The sequence below is a fragment of the Dermacentor andersoni genome, chromosome 1, assembly GCF_023375885.2.
Source record: "Dermacentor andersoni chromosome 1, qqDerAnde1_hic_scaffold, whole genome shotgun sequence".
NCBI classification, from domain to species: domain Eukaryota; kingdom Metazoa; phylum Arthropoda; class Arachnida; order Ixodida; family Ixodidae; genus Dermacentor; species Dermacentor andersoni.
In genome coordinates this window covers 305842644-305864148 of record NC_092814.1, presented here as the reverse complement: position 1 = coordinate 305864148, position 21505 = coordinate 305842644, and the positions used below count along the sequence as shown (strand labels likewise).

General features: G+C 47.7%; 1 protein-coding gene across 1 annotated transcript in view; it reads right to left on the bottom strand.

The window, feature by feature from the left end:
* Positions 1-21505, bottom strand: part of LOC126547723 (uncharacterized) — a 55557-nt gene that overhangs the window by 30426 nt on the left and 3626 nt on the right. Inside the window, exon 2 of the mRNA XM_050195685.3 lies at positions 3538-3599. Coding sequence (XP_050051642.1) covers positions 3538-3599 — 62 coding nt within the window. The remainder of the gene's footprint in view (positions 1-3537; positions 3600-21505) is intronic.

The following is a 21505-nucleotide window of genomic DNA, read 5'->3' as shown; positions in this document are numbered from 1 at the left end:
ATCAAGATCAGCGTAAATGTGCGGCGGTGGCGTTGCGGCAGTATGTGCAATCGGAGTGTGTGCAGCAAGTACACGTGTGCGGAATAATTTAGGCAAAGAATGGCTGCGTGGGCGTCTCGCCCTACGCGTTACCCATCGCAGAGCAGGCCAAATGTGCAGAGGCGTGTGTCGTGCAGACGGAAGATGGGACCGTAGTGGCAACAGTCTACATCCCTACGGCTACATCCAAAGGACACATCGAGACCTTCCTAGTAGACGCCTTTGGTTGGATGTCATCCGTCGGAGACAAGTCGATCGTCATAGCGGGGGACTTTAACGTCGCCATTGTGCGCCCCGACGGCAGGTGGATCGTGTCTTTCTTGGTGGAACGGTTTGGAATTGAGTGCTACGTGGTCGTCAGCGTACCGACCATGCGCCACTGGTCGTGTATAGATTTAACCCACGGCAAGAACGTGTCTAGCATCGCAGTACAACTGATCGCAGTGCACAGCGAATGAGAGAAAATGACGATAACAACCACGAAAATACGTGTGTCTTTATTCAATCAAATATCAATAATTATATAAATCAATACAGTTATCACAATAATCATTCTTTACCAACTTCGCTGGTTATCCTTCTTCACAGAGCGGAAGGGCACTAAGTATTTTTTTTTTACTTTCTGAGCATGCCGGAAAGAAATCCTGTCAGATAGCTTTTACAGATACCGGAAATTTAGACCTTTTAATCGGGCGAGGAAGGAACGGCGCGCGGCGAGCCTTTCCTCCTCTCTGGCTTATGCGAGCTGGAGCGGCGCTGCTTGAATGCGTTGCGTTCGCGTGCCGCGGAAGGATTTCACGTTGTTTGGTCGTGTGGTTTGCGAAATTTACGATGCCAGTTAATAGAAGGTCACCGGAGAACTATAGTGTATCCTTTCGGTGCAGCGGTAACTACAATGAGCGTAAATTTCTCTTGGCTGCGCAAATATGCGCCGTGCATTATCAGCCGCGGTGTGTGTATGTGCTATGCACTATATTGGCTTATGGGATTTTCAGATGACGAAGGGAAATGGTGCTTAGGAATTGCCAGCGCGAATTGGAAAACCTTCACACTACCTGATCGCTTGGGGCGAGCACCAAAAAATAAGAGTGCTCGTGCATACGGCCAAACCAATGCAAGCCCTTAACATCTAAACGATAATCGTTATAAAACATTTGCGTCAGCCACCGACACCGTTCCCACGCGTTTCAAGTCTCGTAAACTTGAAATCACTGTGCTATTTGTACGTTAACCTCCTGTATGAGGCCGATGACGTTGCTCAACACAGCAATCACTGCGGTTGGTGAAATAGCATGATACATATCAGCTTTGTGCTCCGGCATTGCCTCTTTGCCCAGTAAAGCAGTGATTCCGAAATGGGGTGGCTTAAAGGCACTGCGAGTGCCTCGTAGATGACGGGCCAAACAAGACCAAACGAAAAGAAATTAGGTTTTCATCATCTTCTTTTGCGTAAAAAGAAGAAGAAGCAGGGCGAACGCCGCAAGAAGACCTGGAATCGTCATGCTGCATGCTTAGTTCATGCGCTATATAAAACAAATTTCTTTGACCCAGCATCTACCACTGCTTCGGACGCCCGCGCAGTCCGCAACCAGTCGCCTGACCACTCGACAAGTGTGATTCACACCACACAATATGCTGTCATTATAAACCTAAACAATCTTATTCGTGGGTGAAAATCTTGTCCAACAAAAGAGGTAGGGGCGCAATGTCTCTACCGGTAACAATTCGAACGCTTCTGAAAGTCAAAAGCACAACGTACTGCATGGCAGAATGGTGATTACACTGTTGGAAAGGATATATATATATATATATGTATGTGTGTGTGTGTGTGTGTGTGTGTGTGTTTGATAACTACTCATTGCTTCTAAACGACAGCTTAGAACTGTAGTGAGAAGGCTGCAGTAAGGTAACATTAGCGAAGCTAATTTTAAGGAACACAAAACTGATCTCCGAGACTGATTGTAGGTTCAAACACGTACGCACACATCACGCTGGGTGCTCTCTTCGCCTCAACGCCATAGGAACTCCGGCCATGCTGACTTAAATTACTTCAGTGCGTCTCATAGAATTATTCCCCATGTAGAAGACGCCACATCATACTAAATATATATATAGACCGCGCCACCAGAGACAGCTACCAGAAACTGTCACAAAGCGTACACCTGGCATCCAACACGGAACGCTTGCCCAAGCCAGAATGCCGATTGCCCATGGAAGGCGCCACTGTCTTCGCAATATGGCAGCGTCCATGAAAAAAAAAGGTCTATATGGCTGTGAAATAATGGAGGATTATTCAGCACAACTCATATAGTTCTATAGCGAGTGGTGAAAAAGCAAGTGCTAAAGCACGGCGTGATTACACGTGGAGCGTAGAAGAGGACCACAATGAAGCGTCCATCGCGATCGGACCACGTGTGCGCGTACGTGGCCCAATCAGGGACGCGCAGACCAAGACTACGAAGTACAGCAACGGATGCCACCGTCACTGGGCCACGTGTGCAGGTGCACATGAGTGCAATGGTCCGATCAGGGATGACTTGGGGGTGCTTCGACGGTGCGTTGTGCTATGATTGGGCAACGTGTGCAGAACGTGTGCTCGAAAAGAATCAGTGGCGAGAGAAGAGGCCGGCGAAGACGTAGGCTGGAAAATGAGACAGTGGCTATTAGCCAGGGACATCGGACGTGGTGGACGTCCCTGGAGACTCAACGGGCCGGAGTCAGCGACCAAGGCAGCCAGCCGGGCACCACTGAGCACGAGTTGGGTCCGAGGACGCATGGCTTCCCGGTGTTACCAGGAGCCCGCTGACAAGATTGAGTGCGGCTGCGCGAGCGACGAACGACGTGCACCAGGCCCGGGTCTGCGTGGCTGCCTGGTACAGCCGCTAGGCAGTCCTAAACCGCGGCCCAGGTACACGACGTCCCCGCCCACGTCTCCGCCACCCGCTACTGGTACAACCTCGAGCCATCGCAAGCCATTAACAGCTAGACCCTGCTCCAACAGCATGATAAACGCCGTACTTAGTGAGTCGACGCGACGGACTTGGCGTGAGAGCGTCGAACTTTTTGTTGACTTGTAGGTCGCGCGAGCTTCAGTACCGGTTAGTGCTTCAAATAGGAGCGCGTTGAACTTTTTAGCGTGTAGAGACCGCGCTAAGGCTTTAATAGTAGGTGTGAGCTCTGTTTACACCAAATGTGTTGTTTCTGCATGTTTGCGTCAATTCATTTTCTGTCTAGTTAATGTAAATACACTTCTTTATGTGTTTTGTCATGAGTTGTCTGACTCCGGCGTCTGTTTCTCGACGCACCGCACGTTGGCAAGTGCGACGAACGTCCGTTGATTTTTCGCATCTCCATTTTACAAGTTCTTTTTTTTATTTCTTAGTTTGCGCAACATAGCCGCAGTTGCTTTCGCGCCGTCAAACCCTACATAACTAACTAATCATGTAGTTCTAGACCAGGTCTTAACATTTGAAGTGGCGTGAGATATAAACTTCTTACATTTTACTTTTATGATGTCCCATTCATCCGGGCCTTGTACTCTAGCGTGTTGCCTCTGTTTTCTGAAAAAGACAAAACAAGCCAGATATAGATAAATGCAAAGAGAAAATTAGGAAACAACATTCTAAGACTATGTCTGGCCAAACAGCTTAGAGTGCAATGGGCGTTTCCACGGTTTTAGGAAACTTACACTATTAGTTAACGCTCCTAAACCAACCAGCTGTAGTTACCTTCACAGTAACTACATCTCTTGCATTGGATATCGCGTGGCGCCTTGGCCCCTCAGCATCTACTGTATGCACTGGACAGGGAATTGATTTGTTTATACATGCAAAGTACATTGGCAAAGTACGTGAAGAAACACAAAGAAACAAAATTAAATTCATCAATTGGGATGAAGTTGACCGGGACGAGCGAGCATCTAGAATAGACCCATCGTGATTGGACCGTCATCTCAACAGTAGATATTAACGGCAAGTACCATCGCTACAACTATAAATGAAGAACAGTCAGCACCTGATGTACGCCTCCTAAAGCTCTGGGCCTAGCACCACCAAGCCGAGCGTTACGCTAATCGTATGCTGATACAATAGCATGCACATACTTCGGCAAATCGTATCAAAGCACAAAAGCAATTGGTTTGTCTGCTGTGGTGATAATGATGTGAGATCTTCAGCTATGACACGAAGAACAACTTATCACGCACTTTTGGGTCGACGAAGCAACGTAATCAAATTTTATGCATGTGTAAGGGCACTGTTAACATGTGCGGCGATTTTGATGCACATAATGTTATGTGGGGAAGCAATCACTCTGACCACCGCGAAAACATGCAACTGAATTCTGTCGAGAGGAGTGGTCTATATCTGTTAAACGACGACTCCGAAACATTCTTACTTGGTCACAACTACTCTAGTGGCCTCGACTTTGCGTTATATTCAGGTTATCTCGCAAGTGCCATAGAGTGGAGAACAGATGGGGAAACAAGAGGAAGTGGCCAGTTGTAATGCAAAAGTTGGGCGAGTTGGTAGAGTATCATGATTATGAATTGTAGCGCGAAGTGACACAGCCAGAGACTAGAAGCAGACAGGATGAGCGCTCGTCCTGTCTGCTTCTAGTCTCTGTGTCACTTCGCGGTACAGTTGAAGAAGTGGCCACTTCTCAATACTTTTCAGACATTCTTGATTACGCAGTGCGCCGCCTTGGCGAAGTACTAAAATAACAAACTGGCAAGCATTCAGATTCCATGCGACTCGGCAAGCAGACACAATAGGCGATGTAGAAATCCTTGTTTCGCTTATACAACATAGCGTAGACCTCACACCCAGTATTCTTCCTATTTCAAACGCTTATGCAGGCGTAGATTCCGCATATTAAAACTCAGATGTTCGACGGAGGGCGGAGCGAAAGTACCGGCAGACGGATCGCCTCCACGTGTGCACAGACACTCAAAATACTTACTCCACGAGGCGCCGTGAACTTCAGAAGCTTATCAGGAAGCGGTGGGGAAAACTCTGCTCCTAATTATCCCCTTTAAATCCACAGCCGAAGTTGTGGAACGTTATAATGTACTTTAATGGACTGGTGACACAGCAATAGCCATTTAGAGCTCTAGCCTTAGTAAATAACGTTCCAGAAACAATTACTGTTACTTTTTGCCAGATTATAGTGCGTCCAGGGAGCGCTTTGACCACGCCAGTCTTTCAGAACTGAGCCGCAGTAGTCGAAGCACTGTACTCACCTCCCACTACAATGAACACAACTCGAAAGACACGTCAATCATTTTCTATCGAGGAACTGAAATGTGCGCTTGAAGCTTGTCGTAAGAAGACTGCCACAAGCGCAGACCTACGGTGCTTTATGAAATCTTGGTCCCACAGGAACATGTATCCAGTTGAATGTGCTCAACGATATTTGGATCTCAGAAAGCCTCCCAGCTTCCGAGGAGACCGCGAGAGTAGTTCCAGTTTTGAAGCCTGGCATGTGCATGTCACCGTTGTGTTTGAAGTCATTTCGTTCAGTAAGCCTTACACGCTACCTCTGTAAAATAATAGAGAAAATTATTGATGCCAGGCTTCAGGGGTGGGTCCAAAATACAAAGAGGCAGTCCAATAAAATGGTGGTGTTCCGCAGATGGCGTTGAAGTACGGACGCAATATTGGATCCGGTCACGCATACAGAGCACGAATGTCAGAGCACGAATATCAATGTGGAAAAATTACTGTTGCTGTATTTCTCGACATTAAACGGGCTTTTGATACAGTAAGTCACACCCATATTTTAGACCGAGTCCTTCTGTTAGGCATATATGGCCTGTCTCCGTGTTGGATCACAGATTTTTTAAAGGAAAGGACATTCATCAGTGCACGTGGCGGAAAGAGCAGTGAGTAGAAAGTGACATACGCTGTCCCGAAAGGAAGCGTGCTAAGTCATTTTTTCTTTAATTGTAATATGTCTCAGATGCCTAATGCATTTCCTGCCTCCCTCAGCTACTCATTTATCCAGACGATCTATGCATATGGATTTCGAGGTCGAACACACAATTCATACAGCACAGTCTGCAACAAGGTCCAGATGCCATCAATGAATTTTCAATTAGCCTAGGCCTGGCTCTCTCACTTGAAAATGCCGCTGTTCTCATATTCACAAGAAAACTCAAGAAAAAGCTCAGTCTATTGCTAGATAGAGAACATCCAAGTGATATTCGGCAACGGAGGTTCTTAGGTGCTGTCCATGACAGAAAACTAACATGGAGAGCGCAAATAAACTAACTGGAACGGAACATTATCACCGTGATAAACGATCTACGACGCATTGCCGAAATGAAAGTGGGCCCTTCAACATCATCACTACTTGGAGCGCACAGTGCGATTATAAGACAAAGAATAGCCTATTACAACGAAAGGTGTAATGACAACATTCCCTAGTTTTTTTCAGCGTCTGGCAAAAAAAAAGAGCAGACTTTGCGATTTTTAACAAACCCATCCGGGTGCAGTGCGGCGGCGCAGATGTTAAAATACGGGACAGATTAGAACTCTCGCCTTGAACAATAGCGTGACGTCAAGGTTATCGCAGTATATAAACTGCAGAGGTATCGGCACTAAAAACAGCAGCGTTATCGATGGGGCGGACACGTATAATTCGTACACCCAAAGAACAACATGCGTACGAGGAGCGCCAGAGGGAACAGCAACGAGAATGTAAACGGCGCCGGCTTGAAACGACCACCGACGAAGAACGTTCCCGCGATGCTGAGCGAAAATTACAATCGCGAGCCGGGGCACCTTTGAACGAGCAACGAAGCCAGACTCACAACGCGAAAAATGACAACCATTCCACTCTGTGAAGATGGGATGGCAGCGAAAGCACTTTGTTTTTCGTTTGAGAGCTTTGATTGTCGTCAGCTTTCGCTGCCATTCCATCTTCACAGAGTAGAGTGGTTGTCATTTTTTTTTGTCCCGGTCTATTGCAATCTCTCCTGTTCTTCGGAGGAAGCTCTTGACCGCCTTTTAGCCAGAAGTCTGCATATGTGTCTTGGACTACAAGTTTTACTGCAAGTTTGACAACGCATATCTCGAAACATGTGCCATTTTAAGAATTCGTTCTAAGTCAATATGTCATTCAAACTCACTAGCTACACTTTGTAGATTAAAATGTGTGCCTGTGAATAATTATAAGAATAATTAGTGGAATTAGGTTAATTATTCAATTAAGCATTTTGATTTCACTTAAATGTAATGGTTGCCTCATTGAGTAATTTAGCTCAAGGGTAAGCACTGTGCTATCTGCTACAGGCAATTTAAAAAAATTGGTGCACCTGAAAAAAAAAACAACTCCATATATGCGCCGATAGGGAGGATCGAAAAAATAGACAAATGGTGTGTCTGTGTAGAATTGAAGCGGCAGCCGGCATCATGAGGGAAAAACTGGCCAGGTGGCGAACTCTTAGCAGAACAGTACCATGTAAATTTTGGAGACCGTACATGTACTGTACAGTTCCTTACGAATAGTTGTTGCTTCGCGATAAATTCTAATCTGGCTAGCTCTTACTTACTTTACACAATGAGTAAAATAAAAGCTCATCAAACAGTGCTAAATAATCACGACAGCTCTGCGAATACAGCTGGCTAGTGACAAATAATTATTAGGAAGAAAATTCTTTGTGAACTGGGCCCAAACAATTGAAGTGGGTAGCAAACGACGTCAAATTAAAGTGTGAATTTACCCTAGTGCACGCTGCGGGACGAAAGAAGGCTATCCCACGAGAGGCTCGGAAATCTATACCGACTACTTGGAGATGTCGTGCTTTAAAAACACTTAGTGTCGCATACGGATCATCTCGAGACAAGTGATCATTCTGACCGTCGGTGAGTCGCGAAGATGCATTAGCTCGACCACTAGAGTACATGTGCCACACTTACTAAATTCTTGCCTTCCTCTTCCGCTTCACCTAATCAGGTGAATAGTACACTGATCGCAGTAAAATATGGGATCTTCTTTTCGAGGTAAAGGGCTGAGAAAACAACAATTCCTTGCACGTATCGCAAACGTTCGTTGTTCTTCTGACGGTGAAGCACCACATGAGCGGTGTGGCCAGCGGGAGAAAATATCCTGTAACTGCAACGGTTAGAAGGTGACTCGCTTCTCCGCAAACTCCCAATCGTTTTTGAGCGTTTTCTTCGATTGCACACTAGCCAGGCCAGAGAGCTGCAAGGAATGTTCCAATGCAGTACACAAGCGTTTGACATGCCATTACCGATCGCTTGTGTTCTACAAAAGCAGCAGGTTCGCCAGACCAACGCCGCGACAAGAGCAGCTCTTGCAGCTCTTGTAGGGCAGGTAGTGACCATGGATCCGGATCATGAGACTGAAATAATCAGAAGAATAAGAATGGGCTAAGTTGCGTTCGGCAGGCATTCTCAGACAAATGAACACCAGCTTGCCATTATCCCTCAAGAGAAAAGTGTATAACAGCTGTGTCTTACCAGTACTCACGTACGGGGCAGAAACATGGAGGCTTACAAAAACGGTTCTACTTAAATTGAGGATGATGTAACGAGCTATGGAAAGAAGAATGGTGGGTGTAACGTTAAGGGATAAGAAAAGAACAGATTGGATGAGGGAACAAACGCGAGTTTATGACATCTTAGTTGAAATCAAGTCAAAGAAATGGGCATTGGCAGGACATGTAATGAGGAGGGAAGATAACCGATGGTCATTAAGGGTTACGGACTGGATTACAAGGGAAGGCAAGCGTAGCAGGGTGCGGCAGAAAGTTAGGTGGCCATGGCCACACATGGCCACAATTACTACTAATGACCGGGTACATGTACTAATTGTGGCCAACATGGCCACAATTAGTACATGACCGGGGTAGTTGTAGAAGTATGAGAGAGGCCTTTGACCTGCAGTGCCCTTATGAAAATTACTGTTGAAATGTTGTTGGCATATTGTTGACGAATTGTTGACTCAATAGCCTTTCAACAATACCTCAACAATTATTGAAACCACAGATCAATAATTCACCAGTAAAGTTTTTGGGCAGTTCACAACAAAAAAGTCCTTGACTAAATTCTGTTGATATATTCTTGAATAGTATTGAGTATTATTTAGTAATTGTTGAGTAGTTTCCAACAATAAAGTCGTTGACTAAATTCCGTTGATATATTGTTGAATAGTATTGAGTATTATTGTGCCAATTTTGAGTAGTTTTCAACAAAAAAGTCGTTGTCTAAATGCTGTTAACTTATTGTTGAATGATATTGAGTCACGAGCAATATTGAGCTTCGAAGTATATGTGAAAAACACGCACATATGTATGTGTGCGTCTTTTGCACATATATGTTGCTTTACAGATCACTTGATCACCATTGCATATATACAGGGTGTTGTTTCACGTTACTTGAACCATAGACATATCTACACGTGTTTCAGCTAACTTTACTCAGAGTTTAAAAACATGCCGATGCACCATAAGACGATGCGACCAAATGCATGTTGCTCACTCTTGTATGTGTCACGCTATTCTTGTATTTTTCCTAATTAGTTAATTAGTCAAGAACACTAGCCATTCTGAAGCAACAAAGCTAGGCAAAAAATTCCAATTAGAAAGTTCTAGCGCACTTTGTAAAACGTCCAATTAGGCAATTTCTAACTTTCTATCCATTAAGTGTTAGTGTTTTTCAGCTTACTGCGGATGCCCGCGAAATACAAGAAATATCATCCGACATACCCGCTTGCGCACCGTGCTTGCAGCGCTCCCAAACGAGCATACCAACGAGCAGGGTGTATTGCCGCTTAAAAGGCGACAGGGCAGTGACGAAGGCGTTGGCTGTGGTATTGATGCCAGCGACGGGCTTCCCTCGCTGCGGTTCATGATGGCGATAAGCTGAGGGGTGTTCACACTGGTTAAATGGTATGTTTTGTTTGTGCGCGGAAGGCTTAGGAGCAGAGCAATCACGACTCGCAGGCGGGCATCCCATGTCACGTGGTGTTTTTTGTATTTCGCGGGCATCCGCAGTAAGCTGAAAAACACTAATACTTAACGGATAGAAAGACAGAAACTGTTTATTCGGACGTGTTGCCAACTGCTCCGCAACTTTCTAATTGGAATGTCTTTCCTAACTTCCTTGCTTCAGAAGTTGGTTAATTATCCTTGACTAATTAGCTAATTAAGCAAAATACAAAAATAGCGCATACATTTGTTGCTCACATACAAATGTGAGCAACATGCATTTAGTCGCGTTGACATAGAGGCATAGTGTTTACACTCGGCCTAAAGTTAGCAGAAACACCCTGCATATATATATATATATATATATATGTGTGTGTGTGTGTGTGTGTGTGTGTGTGTGTGTGTGTGTGTGTGCAGTTTGAGACGACAAACGTCCCCACAAGCAGTGACAAACAAGCGACGATTGGACGCATCCTGCATTTCCATCGGCGTCCATTATAATTGGCCAGTGCCCTGGCTGTGTGTTAGGAAACGGCATTGCATGCCTCCATGTTAAATATGGTCAAGGTGGCGGAGAAAGTTAACAAAATTCAAGTCTGTGGTTTTACGTGCCAAAACCAAGCATTGATTATGAGCCGCACCGTAGTAAGACTTATTTGACCAAACTTATTTTGACCATCTGCGGTCTATTACGTTTCGCCTACAACGCGCGGTATAGCCGGCGCGGATGCAACGGACGCCGGGGCTTCGTTCAAAGCGGCGGACATTTTGGCCCGTTCAGCGCCGCCGATACGTCTCCCCGCCAAGCGCGTCCAGGCGTGTTTCAGTGCCACGTGTCTTCGTGTGTGCGTGTGTGTGTGTGTGCCCACGCTTGTCAAAGCGCGGCAGCCGGGGAGAGGAGCTCCCCAAGTGTGAAGCGAGGAGGTCTGATCGGCGCCGGCTCGGCGATGCGTCACTACACTCGTGTCAACATGTCTCTCAGCCTGTCCGTGCCCAGAGTCACGTGGTCTCATCCCGAGACGTTCCTTCTTGCCCTCAACTCCGAGAGTATAAGAGCAGCTGCTCCCGGACGCCGAGAGAGGCTCCGATTTCTTCCGTTGAGTTACGTGCTCTCCCGTCTCTCCACTTCGGTCGACCTGACCGCCCGCTCTTTTGCGATGCTAGAATAAACAAGTTGTTCTGTTACCAGTCGACTCATGCGTTGCTGGGACCTTCGGATGCTTCCAGTTGTGCCCCAGGCCGCCAGGCCAACGCTACCCTTGGGGCTTGCGACCCATTTGCAACAACGGGCGTCAGCGCTGAGATATGCAACAACTCGTGTCAGCGGTGCGATATGTTACAACAACTGGTGGTAGCGGTGAGATCGCGACAACGGAGGCCAGCAGCGAAGATATGCGGTTGACTGTATGCTGAGCAGCACAACGACCATCCGGGAGCAGTGCAACGAGCCCTGTGTGATGACTGGTTGCCTGCAGCGGAACGACTGCGCTGAATTCTTGGCTGCGAGGTTTGGTGAGTGCGGGACTTTCTTCTTCTGAGTTTTGCCAGGCTTTTGTTAGTGTCAGAAACAGAGCTGGTAATTGTGGTTGTCGTTGCTGCCGGGTTAGTTTGCGGCAAGACAATAGTAGGCAGTAGAGAAAGCAGCATTCAGAGCAGCCATGGATTTGAAGTCGTTGCGCAAACCGAAATTGCTGGAGCTTGCAAGAGAGTTGGGTCTGGATGTCTCAGACAAACTCAGAAAACCAGAACTGCTAAGGGCTATTCTTGAGTTAGAAGCTGAGGATGACGAGCTGTCGGAATGCCTTGAGACCATTGAGGAGAGGGAGACGGCAAAAAGACAGGAGCGCGAACGAAAAGAACAAAAAGAGAAAGAAAAAGAAGAGCGCGACCGCGCTTTGGAAATGAAGCGTCTCGAGGTAGAGATGGAACGCGCTCGTAATGGAAGTCAGGCACACGGTGCAGGAGAACGAGTATTGTTCAAAATGACTGACCTGATGCGGCCGTTTAAGCTTGGAGAGGACATTGGTTTGTTCCTGGTTAACTTTGAGCGAACGTGCGAGAAGCAGGGGTTCTCTCGGGAAACGTGGCCACAGCGCTTGCTCACTTTGTTACCCGGCGAGGCGGCCGACGTAGTCGCTCGCTTGAATAGAGAGGAGGCAGAGGATTTCGACAAAGTGAAGTCGAGTCTGTTAAAAAAGTACAGGCTGTCAGCGGAGGCGTTCCGTCGGAAGTTTCGGGAAAATGAGAAAGGTAAAAGTGAGTCATATACAGAGTTTGCCTACAGGCTTATGTCAAACATGCAGGAGTGGCTCAAAGAAGAGAAAGCGTTTGGTGACCACGAGAAAGTTCTGCAGTGTTTCGGGCTGGAACAGTTTTATAGTCGGTTACCTGAGAACGTGCGGTACTGGGTCTTGGATAGGCCAGACGTTAGTACGGTGGCTAGAGCCGCTGAGCTAGCCGAAGAGTTTGTGACGCGTCGGGCTCGCGGAGCTAAGGACGGTCAAAAGGGTGAATTTGGCTCGAAGTTTGAGAGGCCGAAGTTCACACCCATGAGAGCAAAGAGGGACACACGTAGTGCGGATGCGAGTGAAAGCAGTCCGACCGAACGTAAGGAGACGGCAGCAGCCGAAGCCGAAAGCAGAAAGCGGTTCGAGACGAGGCAAGTGCGCGTGTGTTATACGTGTCAGAAGCCGGGTCACTTTTCGGCGCAGTGTCCAGAAACAAAAACAAAAGTCGTGTTTTTGTCATTATGCAGCACTGACGAGAACATGAAGCTTCTCGAGCCTTACATGCGAGACCTCCTCGTGAACGGGAAAGAGTGCCGAGTGCTTCGCGATTCCGCAGCTACGATGGATGTAGTTCACCCCTCTTACGTAGAACCCGATATGTTCACGGGCGAGTGCGCATGGATCAAGCAAGCAGTGGAAGCTCATAGCGTGTGTCTGCCCGTAGCAAAAGTGCTTATTGAAGGACCTTTCGGAACACTTGAGACGGAGGCCGCAGTGTCATCTATGCTGCCCCCCCAGTACCCGTACCTATTTTCGAACAGGTCCGATCACCTCCTGCGCGAGAAGGGGCTTTTGTTTGGTGAGGCTAGCGTTCAGGCCTTAACCAGATCGAAGGTTCGGGAGCTCGCTGCAAAGGCGGTAGTTGCGGGGCCGACGTTGTCGAACAATGAGAAATGGTCAGAGGCGCAGCAAGCTGATATTCAGAGCACGCCCGAACTGAATAAAATTGAGCCTGTAGCGTTAAAGGCACCAGATACTGGAGAGGAAATTCCCGATGCGGGAAAGTTAGAAGAGCTATCTGCAGATTTGCTCATCGCGCCTACGTCAGATGGACTTAATAGGTTGCTAAAAGTCAGCCGGTCGGCTTTGATAGCCGAGCAAAAGAAGGATGGCAGCCTAGAAAACATCCGCTGCATTGTCAAGGAAGGTATCGCCAAGAAAAATGCTTGCTTTGTGGAAAGAGGTGGGGTCCTGTACCGGAAGTATCTAGACCGCAGGGGAGTGGAGTTCGATCAGCTGATCGTGCCTCAGTGCTACCGTCAGGATCTGTTGCGCTTGTCGCATGGGGGTTCGTGGTCCGGACACCTAGGAGTTAAGAAAACTAAGGACCGTCTCTTGCAAGAGTACTATTGGCCAGGGTGTTTTCGGGACGCAGACCACTTTGTGAAGACATGTGACACCTGTCAGCGGGTGGGCAAAGCAGGGGACAAATCGAGGGCGCCGTTGAAGTTGGTACCTATCATTACGGAGCCTTTTAGACGGCTCGTTATTGACACAGTGGGACCTCTGCCGGTAACAGCCACGGGGTACAGACACATTTTGACTGTGATCTGCCCAGCGACAAAGTTCCCTGAAGCAGTGCCGCTTGAAGAACTCAGCTCAGTTGAGATAGTCAATGCACTACTGTCCATATTTGCGCGAGTTGGTTTTCCTGCGGAAGTCCAGTCAGATCAGGGCACGGTGTTTACGAGCGCTTTGACGACAGCCTTTCTCGAAAGGTGCGGGGTAAGGCTGTTACACAGCTCAGTGCACCACCCCCAGTCGAATTCCGTTGAGAAGCTCCACTCCGTCATGAAGCGCGTGTTGAGAGCATTGTGTTTTGAACATCAAACTGACTGGGAGCTGTGTCTGCCTGGGGTGATGTTTGCATTAAGGACCACGCCGCATGCGGCTACGGGGTTTTCGCCAGCTGAGCTGGTGTACGGTCGCTCGCTGCGATCTCCGCTTCGCATGCTTCGAGAATCGTGGGAAGGCAGGGGCGACGACCCAGTCGTGGTGGAGTACGTGCTTAAGCTCCTCGAACACTTAAGAAGGGCACAGGAGTTGTCCGGTGAAGCAATGGCAAAGGCCCAGCAGAGGGCCAAGGTTTATTATGATCGGACAGCCAGGGCCCGTCGTTTTGAGGTGGGCGATGAGGTCATGATATTGCGCACATCGCTAAAGAACAAACTCGACGTGCAGTGGAAGGGCCCAGCACGGATTGTTCAAAAACTGTCGGACGTCAACTACGTGGTCAGTCTGCCAGGAAAACGGAAAGCACAGCAAGTTTACCACTGTAATCTGCTCAAACCCTATAAGCAACGGGAAGCAGTAGTGTGTATGATGGTAAACGCTCCCGAAGAGCTTCCGGTCGAGCTTCCGGGACTAGGCTCAGTGACGAACAGGAAAGACACCGATCAAGTCATTAGTGACTTAATCAGTAAAGCATCGCTGTCGCCTGAGCAGAAAACCGAACTACACCAGCTCTTACAAGAGTTTCAAGGTCTGTTCTCTGAGAGGCCTGGTAGGACTTCTGTCCTTACTCATGACATAGAACTTACCTCCCCAGAGCCAGTACGATCCAAGGCGTACCGGGTGTCACCCCGCCAGAGCGATATTATGGAGGCTGAGGTAAAGAAAATGCTACAGCTCGGTGTTATTGAGGCGGGTGAGAGTGATTATACCTTCCCTTTGATTTTAGTTGAGGTACCGGGCAAGGAACCTCGTCCTTGCGTCGACTACCGCAGGCTTAATTCCATCACTAAGGATCAAATTTATCCGATCCCTAACATCGAGGAGCGCCTTGAGAGAGTGAGTAGCGCTCAATTTATTTCCACCCTAGATCTTGTCAGGGGTTATTGGCAGGTTCCACTTACAGAAGAGGCTAGTAGGTATGCGGCGTTCATTTCACCAATGGGGACATTCCGTCCTAAAGTTTTGAGTTTTGGTTTGAAGAACGCGCCATACTGCTTTTCAAGCCTCATGGATAAAGTGTTGCGGGGACAGCAAGAATTCGCTTTACCGTATCTAGACGACGTAGCGATATTCTCCGCATCCTGGCCTGAGCATATGGCCCACTTGCGGGCAGTGCTAACCCGCCTGCGCGATGCGGGCTTGACAGTCAAGGCTCCCAAGTGCCAGTTAGCACAGACAGGCCGAGGTTGTCTACCTTGGTCACGTGATTGGACGGGGTCGTCGCCGCCCCTCTGAAATAAAGGTGGCCGCTGTGCGAGACTTCCCGCAACCGCGCACGAAGACCGATATTCGGTCGTTCTTAGGTGTCGCCGGCTACTATCAGAGGTACATCCCCAGGTACTCTGATATCGCGGCTCCCCTGACGGATGCTGTAAGAAAGACAGAGCCGCAAACATTCGTCTGGGACGAGACAAAGGAAAGAGCTTTTAGCGCCCTAAAGAGCGCCCTAACAAGCCAGCCTGTGCTACGATCGCCCGACTACACAAAAGGGTTCGTTGTTCAGTGCGATGCTAGTGAGCGAGGCATGGGCGTTGTACTGTGCCAACGGGAAAATGGAGAAGTAGAACACCCCGTCCTGTATGTTAGTCGTAAGCTGACCAGTCGTGTGCAGGCGTACAGCGCCACCGAGAAAGAGTGTGCGTGTATCGTGTGGGCCGTTCAGAAATTGTCATGCTACCTAGCCGGCTCGAGGTTTATCATTGAGACGGATCACTGCCCTCTCCAATGGCTGCAGACCATCTCTCCCAAAAATGGCCGCCTCCTGCGCTGGAGCCTCGCGTTGCAACAATATTCCTTTGAGGTGCGTTACAAAAAGGGGAGTCTCAACGGTAACGCCGATGGCTTAAGTCGAAGCCCCTAACGTGGGAATCAGCCTCAAAATTGCTTGTTACTGAAGTTTTTCTTCCTAAGGCAGGATTTTTAACATATTGCTTTTGTGTAGTGTTTCAAAGTGATGATGTCCTTTCTAGTGCAATTTTCCGATTTGTGGACGCGTTCTGAGTGCTGCTAGACTACTGTAAGGAACTAGGCAGTAGTATAAAAGGGGAAAGAGCCTGGCATGGCTTAGTGAGGGTTGTGCCGTGCTTGCTGACTGAGCGGCTGAGTTTCGGCGCATTTCTAACGCTTGATGGGAACGAGAACAAAAATGGCAACTCTCCCGAAGTCACTTTGCAGTGTCCTGTGTGAACCTGAACGTGAGAACGAGGCCTTCTCTGTGCGCTGCGCTCAAGAAACGCCAAAGGACGCCCGACTTCGGTTATGAGCATCATCGAGCGACATCCCTCCGGACAGCGGATGCAGTCCCCTGACCATCGGGATCTCCTTCCCCCGGCGGGGCGGTCTGTTACGTTTCGCCTACAACGCGCGGTATAGCCGGCGCGGATGCAACGGACGCCGGGGCTTCGTTCAAAGCGGCGGACATTTTGGCCCGTTCAGCGCCGCCGATACGCCTCCCCGCCAAGCGCGTCCAGGCGTGTTTCAGTGCCACGTGTCTTCGTGTGTGCGTGTGTGTGTGTGTGTGCCCACGCTTGTCAAAGCGCGGCAGCCGGGGAGAGGAGCTCCCCAAGTGTGAAGCGAGGAGGTCTGATCGGCGCCGGCTCGGCGATGCGTCACTACACTCGTGTCAACATGTCTCTCAGCCTGTCCGTGCCCAGAGTCACGTGGTCTCATCCCGAGACGTTCCTTCTTGCCCTCAACTCCGAGAGTATAAGAGCAGCTGCTCCCGGACGCCGAGAGAGGCTCCGATTTCTTCCGTTGAGTTACGTGCTCTCCCGTCTCTCCACTTCGGTCGACCTGACCGCCCGCTCTTTTGCGATGCTAGAATAAACAAGTTGTTCTGTTACCAGTCGACTCATGCGTTGCTGGGACCTTCGGATGCTTCCAGTTGTGCCCCAGACCGCCAGGCCAACGCTACCCTTGGGGCTTGCGACCCATTTGCAACAACGGGCGTCAGCGCTGAGATATGCAACAACTCGTGTCAGCGGTGCGATATGTTACAACAGGTCCTTTAACCTGCACCGAACGAAATGCAGCCGCCGCAGCCGGCATTAGATCCCAAGCACTCGGGTTAGTAGCGCAACACCTCAGCCACTGAGCCACCACGGCGGGTGAGGCGGAGAAAGCAGTGAACATCGTTTTTACAGAGTGCGTTCCGCTTAGATGTTACCCGTTTGCGCGCAACAGAACGAAACGAAAAGCTTGGCCGATATGTACGACATGGTGCTCATATTTCACATGGAGGCCAAATTCTTTTCTCTCACCTAGACGGGGTGCTGGCGAATGTGTTGGGAATCTGCTCGGCCACCAAGCACAATCTGCGATGCTATAGGTTCTCGGTGACAAACTGCACAGCGCAGAAGCACACGCACAAATGTTTAAGGAATAGGACGACAGACCGCCTGCAGTTTGCCATGACCTCGAAATAAGAAGCACAAACAGCGACGTTTCTGTACTTTTCTGGTCAATACTTCAGTTCTCATGGTTGCGGCACGCATTACTTTTTTTAAAAATCCAAATGACGAAAACTGTGCGCGCACAAATTAGCACGGCGTTTGCGAAGTTTGAATTTGGCGCCTTTTCCCGCACATATCATTAGCTCCGGCCGGTGCACTGCGTTACTGCGCTAAAGAAAGTAGTTCATCAAAGAAGGGAAGCAAAAAACTTTCATACACTTGCAAATCGCAGCAATTGTTCAGTAATAACATGATATTACAAAATTTGTTATCAATGGGTACAATTTATGATAATATAAGCGTGCATTTGTATGAGTGTACACGTATGATTTCGCGTTTGCGCTGTGGATGCTTGGCTTATTCCGGCGAGTTCGTGCACGCTGTTTGCTTGAGAGCTTCCTGCGTTTTCTGCGTTCTTTGTGTGCTTCGTTGCTACTTATTTGGGATATTCCTGCGTGTTGCTCGCTTTTTATGGGCTTGTTGCCTCGAAGATCGCAATGATCGCCTCCGACTTAGCGACATCAAAGGTGAGTGAGTGTTTCGAATTCCCCTTGTTCGTCCATTGCGACACGGTGAACGGAAGTGAGTTCAGCGCCTGTGCGTGTTTCCCGCGCGCCTCTTTTCTGGTTTTTATTCCTAGTACTATCCTACCGTTGCGAGAATTGGTTGTACAGCACTAGATTTGTAGTATATAACATGGAGTTTTGTCCTGGTTTGACTTTACACTCCGCTTTTGGTGACGTAAGGCAGCTATGTGGTGCCAGGTAAAACAGAGCATGTTGTACGCCATGATTTCTGGTACGGTGTTAGAGCACCGATTGAGTTAGCCTTATTAATGAGCGTAAAACACTGCGACGTGAAACCATCCGATCTGTACTGTAATCGAAGATAATTCTTTTGCGCCACGCTGTCTAGTACAAGGCGTGTGAGCAGGCTTGTAGCAACGAGGGTCGCACATGACTGCGCCTCTCCGGTTACCTATGTACTGCCAGCACAGCAATGGATTCTCGATTCATCGTGGGTTCCTGCATCGACATCGACGCTCTCCAGCTCGTCGACTATAAAAGACAGCCTACCGCTCCGGCCGCTCTGTGGGCTCGGTGGCTGCGCCACGACAATGTCGTCTAACCCACTGGTTTTCGCATGCAGGTTGGTACAAGGCACAGCCTTTTTGCTAAGAGGTGTAGCGACTATTGTCTGGTGCAGCTTCCGAGCCCCCATTGCTGCCTTGCTCTTATGGGTGAATGTGTGGAAGAGATTCGCCGCTTACTAATACTCTCTGGCGACGTTGAAACTAACCCGGGACCCGACACGAACGTTGTGTTGAAATAATTGCAGAAGATTTCAGCCAGTCAGAATACACTAATCAGTGAAGCTCAAGGCTTAAAAAGTCAGATTTTAAACACTGATAAGATTCTAATGGACTTGAACAAACGAATGGCCGCACTGGAACATCATTACGAGGCCATGATAACACTTCAAAATGAACTATAAGCTGTCAAATATGCCGCTGCTCACACTGCCAGCGTGATATCCGACCTCGAAAATCGCCTAGACGACGCAGACAACCGGTCCCGAAGGAATAGTCTAATTTTCTATGGCCTTCCTGATACTAACCCGAAAGAAACCTTTGCACATTCAGAAAAGCTGATCATTGATGAAATCACGGATATCATGAAGGTAAACCTTGAGTCCAAAGATATCGAACGTGCTCATCGCCTTGGACGCTATTCACCTAACCGGCACCGTCCCATCATTATCAAATTCGCGTCATATAAAACGAAAGAATCAGTCCTGTCTAACGGCTGCAAACTTAAAGGCACAAATTATAACGTGAGCGAAGATTTTCACCCGCAGTTCGGAACGCCCGAAAACATCTTATCGCCTACGCCAAAAGTCAATCTATACCTTTTTCCATGCGTTTCAAAACGCTCGTTATCGGTTCCCAGCGCTATGAATATGACGAATTGACGAAATCAGTTAAAAATATTCAGTAGCAATCATTGCGCAAAATTCGTGCAGTTAATAACCGCCCTTCCGCCGCTAAGAAAAACCTTTCCCTATCTATCGTTTACACTAATGCCCGCAGTTTCATTCCCAAACGTGACGCAATATCAAATCTCGTGACGTCACCTAAGAGCAACTTGCTAGTTCTAACGGAAACGTGGCTCACAAGTGAAATTAGGGGCGATGAAGTAGTCCAAGACTTGCCAAACTTCGATGTTTATCGCTGCGACCGTCAAGGGGCACGCGGGGGTGGCGTTCTTATTGCTTGTAGTCGTGAATTATCCTGTACACCAATTATTATTTCTTCCAACTTAGAAATACTATGGCTTCTTATTCGCTCTTCCCCTCGATATGTCCTTCTAGGTGTGTGCTACAGGCCACCTACCAGTAATCCAAACTTCTCACCAGACCTTAACAGTACTTTATGCCAGATTACAGTAAACCATCCTAACGCTCATATCCTTCTGTTCTGTGATTTCAACTTTCCCATTATTGATTGGAATAACCTAACTTCCACAATAAATAACACAGAGGCGAAAGATTTCATCGACATCTGTTTGAATTTTAACTTAACACAGCTTATCTCAGAGCCGACGCGCGTACCGCGCGACTGCGCAAACATTTTGGACCTTATACTTACTGACCATCCAGAGACATTATCATCGGTTACCTACCTTCGTCCTATCAGCGACCACAGTGTAATTCATGCCACATTTCACTTTGCCCCAGCACCCCGTGTTCTTTCCAGCAAAGCTATCAACCTGTATGAAAAAGCAAATTTTGAAGCTATAAATGAAGAATACGCACTTTTTTGCAGTCTTTGAAACCTCATTCAATGAACGATCTGTTCGAGACAACTGGGAACTGTTTAGAAATAAAATGAATGAACTAGCAAACAAGTATATTCCGAAACTAACATTCCGTGCGAATCATCAGAACCCCTGGTTCAATAACAATTTAAAGAGGTTGGAAAATAAGAAAAAAAGACTTTTTCGTAGTGCCAAGCTGAAACAAAGCCCAACTTTATGGGATAAATATTACGCCGCTGAGAGTGAATACTTACGTGCTGTCCGCAATGCCAAATGGACTTTTTTCAATAATGACTTACCTAAAATGTTAACAGACAACCCCAAGAAATTTTGGAAAGTTACCAACCCAAGTAACACACGCACTGTAACTCTTGTTGATGATATGGGGGAAATCATGCCTGAAACTGAGTGCGCACTCATATTTAACAACGCATTTTCGTCAGTATTTTCTTATGATAGTAAGGTCCCATTGACTAATGTCCCCTGCAACATAGCTTCTAGCATGCCGAGCGTGGTGTTTTATCCTGATGGTGTTTGGCGCATAATTGAAAACCTTAAACTTTCATCCTCAGTAGGTATAGATGGTATGAACTTTAAACTGCTAAAAAATACAAATTATGTTTCTTCATCATTTTTGTGTCTTATATTCTCGCAGTCACTTTCTACAGGTTTCATGCCTCACGACTGGAAGGTGGGGAAGGTCATTCCCATCTACAAGTCTGGTAATAAAAACACACCGCTAAATTATCGACCCATCTCTCTAACTAGCCTTCCTTTCAAAATCATGGAACACGTCATCCTGATCATAAATCATTTGGATGCGAATCAATTTTTTCATTCGGCACAGCATGGGTTCCGCAAGGGTTTCTCTACAGAAACGCAACTAGTTCTGTTTCTACACGACTTACATGTAAACCTTGACTCTCACGAACAAACTGACGCTATTTTTCTGGACTATGAAAAGGCCTTTGACAATGTTTCTCACCGCCACTTACTACTAAAGCT